Raw genomic sequence first — 10104 nt, 5'->3', positions numbered from 1 at the left:
AGCAACAGAACTGATGAATCCATCTCAAGCATTATCTGTCACCTTGTGAGCACACTCTGGGGAGGAGGGCACTGTTTTCCACTCCCACTTCCAGAGGATGTGCCCAGTTTGGGCTTTGTGGTGCTCAAAGGGAGCTTTCACTGCTGGGAAAGACACAGCCCAAGGCAGCTCAGTGCTGCAGCTGCCTGAGGAGGTACACAAGTTACAGCACCCAAAAAAAGGTGTTCCAATGAGTGAGTGTGAATTCAAGCAGCACAAGGATTTAGCAGGGTAGCAGTCAGTGTTTGTCCTCTGCCATCCCTTTGACCCAGCATTTCCATTCTCTTCATTATTGGTACAAGTGCAGCAGCTAAAGAGAGTATTTAATATTTGGGCTGAGCCTGTCCTCCCCTTTCCAGAACCATGTCTCAAAAACCAACCCAAGGGCCGTGTGTTTGTTACTAAAAAGGGGCAGAGGCAGCTGCATATTGAATAGTTTATTTTAGGTCCTCTCAGGCCTGGACAATGACCTGATCTCCCTGGAAAAGGGCTAGTAGACTTCCCTGCCATTTAAAAACTGCTTTTGCTTGCATGATTTTGCTTTCAAAGGAGGAATTTCTCTTCTTTAAATAGCTTTTTGGAAGTGTATATAGCAGCAGTATGGTACAAAGATGAGCATTTTCTTTTCACAGTACACACAGGTTAGTATTGCCACTGAGAATATGCCTTAAATAAATGCCTTGAAAAACAGCATTCACTCTGAATTACTGATCCACCCAGAGTGTTCATAAACCTCAGTAAATTCAATACCCAGAATTTAAATAATAAAACTGGAAAGTGTCAGGTATCATTCCAGAATTGGAATTACAGTAGATTCCACATTTTCGTCAACACTGGCACTTGGCCAGGCAGATGCATGCTGCTCTATATACAGAACAAAAACCCCAGAAGCAAACATGTTTTATATTAAATAGACATAAATAGCAGGAGTGTGACTGGAGAGCCATGCTTGCATTAATACTGAGTCTGTGCTGGCAGAGTCCTTCACCAAACACGGGGACAGACGAGTCCTTCTGAGCCCATCCATCCCCCAGCTGGGACTGAGCAGGATCTGTCCCAAACCCAGCCCTGCTGGGGGCACAGGGGTGGATGCACACTGAGAACAGGGGGAGTCACAGCTTCTTCACCTTTTCTTTGTTCTTCTGGAGTTTAGTGTGAACCACTTTGAGAGTAGTGAGGAAGTTCCCAAGGAAGAGCAGCAGGAATGTGAAAGCCAATACAAAAACCTGAAAGAGCAGAGGGAGCAGCATTTATTACCTTGTAATATTACAATATGGATTATATTCATCACTGCTGGGCTCTACCAGACACAGAACAGGCTCTGTGCTGCATTATCCTGAGACATTTAAATGGAGTCAGATGCCCAAATATTTTTGAGGATGTGGTCAAGCACCCCCTCTGCCCTGCTCTGTGCTTCTTCTCAGCAGAGCCAACACACACCTGCCATTCTTTGCATTCCTTATGCCTTGACAATCTGAAAAGCGTGATTGCATTGTACAGCTGCCAGAACTGCAAAGGGGAAAAGAAAAAAGGCAATTGAATTACAAGCCAAAAAGAATTAAACCTTGGAAACGTTTGTCATGGCTGCATGTGATCCAAAGCACTTTTGTGTGGTGCAGCAGCAGACACTGCACTACAGAGGGAGGAGGGGATCACACAACTTACATGCCCAAAGAACAAAAAGGGAAGGAGAAATGTCAACCCCCGCCACATCCAGGACTGAAATCCTTCTGGAAAAGGTGGACAGAAGAGACAGAGCATGAGCACAGAAGAGCCAGGACTGCACCTGCAGCTCCTCTCCACCCAAACCACTCCATAAATTACTATCAAGTAAAAATGTTTTCTTGAAATTGCAGTATTTGGAGAAGGATAAAGTTAGGGATGACAATGACCAAAAATCTCTATCTTAGTCTCCTCAAATGCTGACAAAGATCAGATTCCTCTGCTTCTGACCCACAGGACCCAAGGAGGAGGATAAAAGTCTCACTGCCCCTCCTGCCTTGGGACACAGGCAGCTGTGCAGGTGGCAGCTCTCTCCCTCCCTATCACTGCACCCAAAACCTGTGCAAAAGCAGTGCAAAGGTAGAGCAGGAAACCTCACCTACTGTAAGGTCCAAGTGGTTTCTCTCCCCTAAAGCCCGGAGCCTGTAGAGGCAGCCCCTTTGGTAATAATACTGTAAGAACTGAACACAGCCTGGAGAAGGAGACAGAAAACATCACTACGTTGATTATTCAGAAGTAGGTAAGTATCAAAGTACTTTAATAATGTTTAATCCAACAGCATTTAATTATTTCTTATATTTGTAGATTGCATATTTGCACACTATATTCCTACAGTTTAATAATTCAGTATTTACCAAACAAAAGTGTTTTCTTCTAAGCACGTATGACACAAAATTACTTTATCCTCTGAATTAGCAAGGTAAGATATACTCACTCTGAAATATTGAAAATGCTAAAAATTGACTGCGAAACATCTGATACATGAGTCCATCTGGCCTGGAAGCAGAACACAGGAGAGGTCCATTAGTTTGCTAAAAGCATCCAATGCATCCAAACCCTTCCCCTTCACCACCAGGCCTGATTCCATTAGCAAATGAACCAGCAGCTGGTGCCCAGCCCATTCCACCCACTGGGAGCCCAGAGAGGTGCTACAGCCACACAGGAAATGCTCTCATTGATTAGGTTTCCCCTCTCTAACGAGGATAAATGCTGTCCCCTCTTATCCATTAGGAGAGTTTTCTCCAGGCAGCAAAGCCATTCAGCATCATCTGCACGGAGAATCCCAGCAGTGGAACAGGGGGTGGTTGTGCAGCTTATCCTGAGGGCAGGCCAGGATAGATGGAGGCCAAGGGACCTTCTGCCCCAGCCACTGTGTCAGCCTCTTACAGATTCAGGAGCAGGCACTTCTGCCGTTTTAAAGCAATTTTGAATAATTAACTCCTCAGTTCATGCCCAAGTTGAGACAGGTTGTACATGGGGTACATTGTGAGTTGTCTGACCACCACCACCACCCACTGCAGGGGGGTAACTTGTACTTTTGGCTTTAAACTCTGTAATCAAGGCTCGGTAAAGGCACTAAACATTCATTTTGTGGTGTCCTTCCTCTATAGCAATGTGCTGCTTGTTGCCTTAATCACAGAGACAGAAACTTGCAGAGATTTTGCTATCACCAGTCCAACTACAACCACAGGGTTTGCATTTCTTGTTTTCTTTTTTTTTTTTAACCAGCAATGCAAATACAAACTTGCAGTGTTGTATTTATCATTGAAAACATCTATAACATCAATCAAACAAATATTAAGGCTGACACTCTGCCATGTGTCCTGTGGCCACAGCTTCATAGTCACACTGGATTTAAATGCTCAGATGATATAAACACCATGAAACAGGCTTGAAGCAGCTCGAGCAGGCAAGAGCAGACTCACCACGTTAACATCACTCCAGACAGGAATGTAGAAACGTAGTGATGAGACACCCACCAGCCTTTGATCCTGAGCAGAAATAAACATGGCAGTTAGACAAGAAACATGGAATTCAGCACTGAAGTCCAGCCTTACAGGCAAAAAATGATCCAAAAAATGGGAACAAAGCAGATGTCCCAACTCAAGCACAAGGGATGGTGTGGCATTTTCAAAGATGTGTGACCTCTAACACAAGGCAGCACACACCCCCTAACCACATCTACAACTAACCCACAGCTCCCAAAACCAGCCAACACATTGGACCAATAACTTAGGGACTGTTAGGAACTGCAACTGCTCTCTCCCCAAACCCCAGGTGGCCACATGTGCCCTTGGAAGTGACCAGGGAGGAGGAGAGAGGCAAGAGATTCAGCAGAGAGGCCATCAGCATCTTGGATTTGCTCGGCTTTGTTGCCAAGCTCAATCCCTTTTTGTTGCCTGGTTTTCTTTTAAGGACATTTCATGCTTTCCATGGTTTTTGCAGGTGGAAGTGTACCTTGAGCCATTGCTAATGAGAATGCTTTCCCGTATCGTCAGCGTGCAGTAATACCACACCAACAGAAAGTTAAACACTTCATCTGTCACCCTGTTAAACAGAAAAAAACACAGAGTTAAAAAACATCTTGTTAATTATAAAGACACATTTTAAAAATCCCTATTTTTCCTTCCTCCTCCTGGATAAATGAAAACCTGCTCAAGTGAGGCTATGGACAAAAAGTCCCATCCTGAACATCTCCAGCCCACAGGCAGCACTGCAGGCTCTTTTCCCCCATGATCCAACACTGCAGATCCTGAGCTGATAAGCAGGTATGCAGGGATGACATTAAATGCTGCTCAAGGAGAGAAAGCACCACAGAAGCAGCAGATGATCCAATTTAGAGAGGCCTTTCCAGGCTAATTCAATGAGGAGATTCCATGAGATCTATATAAATCCAATCAACTAAAAGAATGGAAGAACATTATGCTCTGGGGCAAAAAAAACCAAAACACCAAAACTTTACTTTGCAATTTGCAAACTCCTGAAGGCAAGGGGACTTGGGGCAGCCTCTGTACAGGGCAACATCATTTCTGGGATGATCCTGCATTCACCCAGACACACAGAGACCGTAGTGGAATTGCGTGGCTCCAACTCCTTCCTTGTTTTTAAGCAAAACTCAATAGTGGAAGCTTGTTGGTGCTCAGACACTTTATCAGAATCTAGAGACAGTGTTTCAGGTCTGATTATTTCATACAAATTCTCTTTTGTTGTTTTTGTTACCCCAGAGCTGCAGCACAGTGTTGGGACAACCCACAAGCACAACCAACTGTTCATTCCCAAGGACAGCATGATGCCAGAATAACAACATCAATTTTTAGCATCATCAGGAAACATGATGTTGGACTTCCTCAGTTACAAAAGACTCTTTTAAAAGGAAAAACAGCTAAAATACAACTCCTACCAGAGTTGAAGAAGTGCAGGTGTCCTGCTGCCCAATTGCTCAAAGCCTAAACACCACCTGAGCTGCCTCACTGTCCTTAATAGTACATAAGATAATTCAAACCCAGCATAATTTTATGCAAAATACTTGATAAGAAATAAAAATGCAGCTTACCTGTAGTGGAGAAAAAACCTGCAGGCAACAGCCCCGAGTAACAAGATTATTGTCAGATAAAGTTTGAACTTCTCATACTCATCCTTGTAGGCGAACCTGGAAGGAAACAGGTGCTGTTTATGGACACAAACAAATGGAATTCGACTGGAACGTGGCTTCACCTTTTCCAAACTACATACAAAGCCAAATGCCAAGCCCAGAGAGAGAGGTTTTGCTGAAACACTCAGAAAAGCAGCAGACAGTGGTGAAAAGCAGAGTTCTGCCTGCAGGGAGGGTCTGTCTCAGCTGCAACACAATGCCTTAAGTCCATCAGAGCTGGTTTCTGGGTTGCCACAACAAGATTCAAAAAATACATATATATCTCCATTTTCTGAAGCACTGTATGCCTAGAAGTCACAGTACCATTTTTCAGCACAAAAAACCTCCAAAGATTTTTACAATTAAAGCCACAGGCTGAGCTGGGCTTAAAAGCAAGTGATGGATGGAATCAATTGGAGCTACATAAGATATCAGATTATCCTCATGTCATAGTCCAATCACCCACCCTCAACATTTCACTTAGCAGGTCTAAGAGAAACCCATTCCCCTCTCTGGGCTTCAGTCCACACGTACAGCTGGCCCCAGAGAAACCCAAATTCACACGTGGGGAGGGAGGCTCACTCACTTTGCTTGGTTGCTCAGCAGAGTGACATTCACGTTTCCCAGCACCAGGTTTAAGTACAAGCTGGAAGACAAAAGCAAAGATCAGATCCAAGTAAGTTGTTTTATTTGAACACCACAGGATGATCTAGATCGAGATGATAAGACAGTGGCTCTGCCAAAGCCATGTTTGCTGCAGGTTTTAATTAAGACAAACTGGAGGGAAAGACCACAGAAGAGACTTTACACGTGAAAATATTGGTCAGCATTTCCAGGAAGCTACTGTAAAGGTTTATTTCCTTGGTCCTTTTTTTGCACTACAATCTAAGGGCAATATATGTAGTATGCACTGTACAAATCCAAACATAGGGAGGAAAAAAGTTTCTGATAGAAACTTCTGAGGGGCTGCAGCATCAACAACTGACATTACTCTGACCTAGCAACCCCACTTGAAGGAAAAGTTAAAGTCGGCTAAAAAAAAAAAAAAAAGATAAAAGTCTTGTGCTGATTCAGCCCTCAAAAAAATTAGCCCAGGAAAAATCAGTGTGGGACATTGAACTGCACAATGCCTTGCCAGTGCAGGTTACTGTCATTTTAACAGAAAACCTGCACTGCCCACACACATTTATATCCACTCACAGCTAATGAATTCTGTGTACAACTGACACAGCAGCTCAGCAAGAGATTTATGACTAATCCAATTTTACATGTCTTTCTTCAACCTTTTCCTTCAGGAACAAAGCACTGTGAACATTTAAAAATCCAAAATTCCTGGAGCATGTGAGCCTCCCTGGCAGAGCATGTACCCGTTCCTCTTGGGCAGGTAGGCTTCCATGTCAAAGAAGGCATTCTGCCTCTCCTTGATCTGGCTGCTGATCTCCTGAATGACAGCAAACTCCTCAGGACTCGCTCTGGGCTTGCACCTGCAAGAACACAGAAACAAGATATTCCTGTTCATGTTTTCACCTCCTTTTCATTTGAAGGAAAATAATGTTGTCATAAAATCCAGGCTGCTAACAAGCTGGCTCTGGGAGGTGATGCACTTTGCTCCTGCATTTCTGCAGCACTATTTGGCTCATCACGACTTTATCTCACTGCCAGGTTTATACTGCTGAAGGTTACTTCAACCAGTTGGTTTATAAATCTGCTTCTCTTTTCATCAGCTCAGTGACAGGACTGCGTGGGAATATTGTGCTTTTCTGAAGGAACTCCCTCCACCCTGGGAACTTTGTGCGTGGTTTCAGGCACTGCCCTTGCAGAGGCTGCAGCTCCTCAGGTATGAAGTATTTCAGGACGTAACAGGACACAGAGCTGATGATTTACTGAAAACAGTTTTAGTAATTAATGTTAACCAGAGAGCAGTGAGCAGCATAGCCAGCAGCCTGTGGTGTCAGAGGTGCTGTACTCAGGCCTGCACACAAGGAGTTCAGCCCCTGGCTCCTGGGATCAGCCAAGCAGCCAGAGACAGTTCCCTCCTGTAAATCCACCCAGGAGCAAGTTACACCTTCAGTGTTGTTGTTCTTCCAGTGCAGTTTACAGAGCAAAGCATTGCTCACCTGGCACAGTCAAAAGCTGCACAGTCCTGCAATGTACAGCATGCAGTGCAAGGAAAAAACCCACACCAGCACCCTTAAACTTCTTTATTTACAGGACACTCTCTCTCATGCAGTAATGAACATTCTACTTGGCTGTAATACAGAACAACTTTACCACTGCAACATAGATTGTCTATTAAAAGTACTAAAACCCCAAGCTTTTCAGCCTTTGGAAAGGAGAACTATGCCATCCCTGCCTCCTCCACCTTCCAGGTCTCCTGTTACCGTTGCAGGCTGTGCTTCAGATCCCTCAGTGTCTTCTTCTGCCGGTGTATGGAGCTGCTGCAGGCTGTCTGCAAGCTAGTGACTTCTTCCAGTTTCTGCCTGTAAACTTTGTGTGTTTCCTGCAGGAGAAGAGGAAATGGTTGGTAGTAAGAGCCCTTCTAGGTTATTCATGGCATTTGGTCCTTATCTCCAAGGGAAACAAGGAAAATCCTGGTTTTATGGGATATAACAGGCACTCTTTTAACAAGCAAGGAGGGAGAGATGCCAAATCATATGCCAAACAATAGGGCTTAAATGGACACTCATGAAATTCCTGCAAGAGGAAAAGCATCCTCTACACTTATCTCATTTCCTCTTTAAAGAGCTTTCCCATTCAGGAGCTCCTCACTCCCACCCCACCCTGCAATGAAGCCCCTAATCCTTGAATCCCCTAATCCTCCATTTGATCCTGATCCATGCCCATCAAATGGTGGCTAAATCACAGGGCACTCCAATTTCACAGCCAGATTAAATCTTAGAGAAAAAAAAAAAAAGAGGACTTAAGAGAGTGGGAGGGGAGGAGAAGAAATACACAACACCAGGCACAAATCCATGGCTGGGGGTTTAGGCACCACCTGGCCACCACTGCCATCCCAACCCCACAGATATTCAAGCAACCTACTGCCCCATATTCTAGTTAAAGAGCTGAAGTGATGTTCCTGCCTGTGGCTGCAGATGCTCCCTGGGAGGAACTGCTTTGTCACAGCTCATTGGTCCCCTGAAGCCCCCAGTTAGTGCTCAGCCATAACGAGGACACGCTCACCAACTGCAAACCCATCCCATGAAGGGCTCCCCAAGCACCAAACAATGACCCCTGAGCCAGCTTTAAGACCTATAATAAGTTGGAAAACAGAGTTTGCAGAGTCAGTGCCAAGATACAATGTGGGTTACATGGTTGCTTCGCCAACCAGAACACCAACCACAGGAAATTCCCACTGCTCTTCCCAAAGCATAAACATGGTGCTGAGACCATAGAAACCAAATCTTTGCTCTCCTCCTTGCTAGGACCCACCTGGTAGTTGTTATTTATTTACAAGAACAATCCAAAACAAGCTCCAATATCTGATTTAAAGACTTTAATAACCAAACTAACCCCATACAGGCACTGCAGCTCTCACCATTTCAGGCTCACTTTGGTTTTGCTGAGCACACCTCTACAGCACTAATCTAGTGACACCTCGACCACCAGCACCAGTGCCACCCCACCAAAAAGTGTTTCTACTTTCCTTTTACAGGTGGGGAAACTGAGGCAGGGACAAGAGACTGACGTTTACTGTGGTTTAGGTCAGACTCAGGCAAAGAGTTTGTCGAGAAGGTGCACACAGCAAACAAGTGACCAACAGAACCATGCCAGCTGGTCTCCCCCAGCACCCAACCCTTGTTTCTGCTAACAGGAGTACAACCTGAACTGAGTTTTAATTAAGAAACAAGCTAAATCTGGAAATCACACTTTGTTTTTTCGCATGCACGTTCTGTTGAACAGTCTAAAAGAGGCTAAAACAGCCTCCAGAGTGAGAACAGCCGGTTGTACTTTAAAACTGGCTTGAAGATTTAAAGCACATGTATAGGTGCAGCACTAAATGACAAGAAGGGAAGGAAAAGATTTCTGTTCTTGTAGAACAGCTCTTGGCCCCCACTCCGAAGCCTTTCGGTCTCTCAATGCACTTTCGCAAGATGGAAAAACAGCACTTGGACCCGTCGTATCCCAGCACGGGAAATCAAGCTCCACCAGGAGATGCTGGCGGGACAGGCGCTGCCTGCGCTGCTCTTTGCACCACGCCTCGGGTGCACAACCACACCGCATCCCCTTCTCCCATCCTTGTTCCAGCAGTGGGAACCGCGGCATATCATGGGATCTGAGGATGCTGGGATCCTCAGAGGGACCTGGGGCATGGCCACGGCTCGGTCTGGGCTGTCCCAAGCGCTGGCAGCCTTGGAGCAGCGGGGCACAGGCTGTTTGCGGGTGCCGTGCAGGGATGCCCATGCTCGCCCCGCTGCGCTCCGTGCGGGCACCCCGCGGCGTCAGCGAAGGCACCGAGCACGCTTGGCCACCCCTGGGGGGGCTGGGGGGAGTCCACCCACACCTCCTGCTCCCGCCGAGCCGCCCCGGGGATGAGGCCGGCGGTGGAGACCCCCGGTCCCGCTCCTGCCGGGGAGGAGCGAGCCGGGGCCGGCCCCGCATCACGATGCGAAGCAGAGCCGGCAAGGGCAGCGCGGGGCAGTGCGGGAGAAGCTGCGTCCGCGCAGGAGAGGGAGGCACCGCGATGCCCCGCAGGGCCCCGCCGCTCGCCGCTCACCTGGAGCTGCCGGAACTCCTCCTCCAGCTCCCGCCACTCGCCAAGGCACCGCTCCAGCTGGTCCCGCATGGCGCGGGGCCGCGCGAGCTCCGCGGGCCGCCGGCGCGCGCCCGCCGCCCGCACCCCCCGGCCCCGCGCGCCGCGTGCGCCGCTGACGTCATCGCGCGCGGTCATGGGCGCGGCCCCGCCGCGGCGCGCGCCACCCGCAGCCCCG

The 10104-nt window shown here is 47.1% G+C and overlaps 1 protein-coding gene across 1 annotated transcript; it reads right to left on the bottom strand.

Annotated features, from left to right (window-relative positions):
• Positions 1 to 461: 461 nt before the first annotated feature.
• Positions 462 to 10022, bottom strand: TMEM120B (transmembrane protein 120B). The gene is made up of 12 exons (XM_014875086.2): positions 9891 to 10022; positions 7555 to 7673; positions 6541 to 6657; positions 5760 to 5819; positions 5096 to 5191; positions 4000 to 4089; positions 3468 to 3533; positions 2477 to 2538; positions 2141 to 2233; positions 1705 to 1769; positions 1480 to 1548; positions 462 to 1265 (listed from the first exon to the last, which is right to left on the bottom strand). The coding sequence occupies exons 1-12, from the start codon at positions 9957 to 9959 to the stop codon at positions 1152 to 1154; spliced, it is 1020 nt and encodes a 339-aa protein (XP_014730572.1). The 5' UTR covers positions 9960 to 10022; the 3' UTR covers positions 462 to 1151.
• Between the last annotated feature and the right edge of the window lie 82 nt (positions 10023 to 10104).

The sequence above is a fragment of the Sturnus vulgaris genome, chromosome 19 (genome assembly GCF_052056855.1).
Source record: "Sturnus vulgaris isolate bStuVul1 chromosome 19, bStuVul1.hap1, whole genome shotgun sequence".
Classification (NCBI taxonomy): Eukaryota; Metazoa; Chordata; class Aves; order Passeriformes; family Sturnidae; genus Sturnus; species Sturnus vulgaris.
Note: the sequence above shows the minus strand (reverse complement) of the source record. Positions and strands in the feature narration are given on the sequence as shown.

What these genes read in the sequence shown, in the direction of transcription:
- TMEM120B (XM_014875086.2), bottom strand. Translation starts at nt 9,959, where the DNA reads ATGCGGGACCAGCTGGAGCGGTGCCTTGGCGAGTGGCGGGAGCTGGAG. An exon ending in CCTTTTTGTTCTTTGGGCAT is followed by an intron (nt 1,549 to 1,704) that starts GTAAGTTGTGTG and finishes TCCCCTTTGCAG; the next exon opens with TTCTGGCAGCTGTACAATGC. An exon ending in AGGAATGCAAAGAATGGCAG is followed by an intron (nt 1,266 to 1,479) that starts GTGTGTGTTGGC and finishes CTGCTCTTTCAG; the next exon opens with GTTTTTGTATTGGCTTTCAC.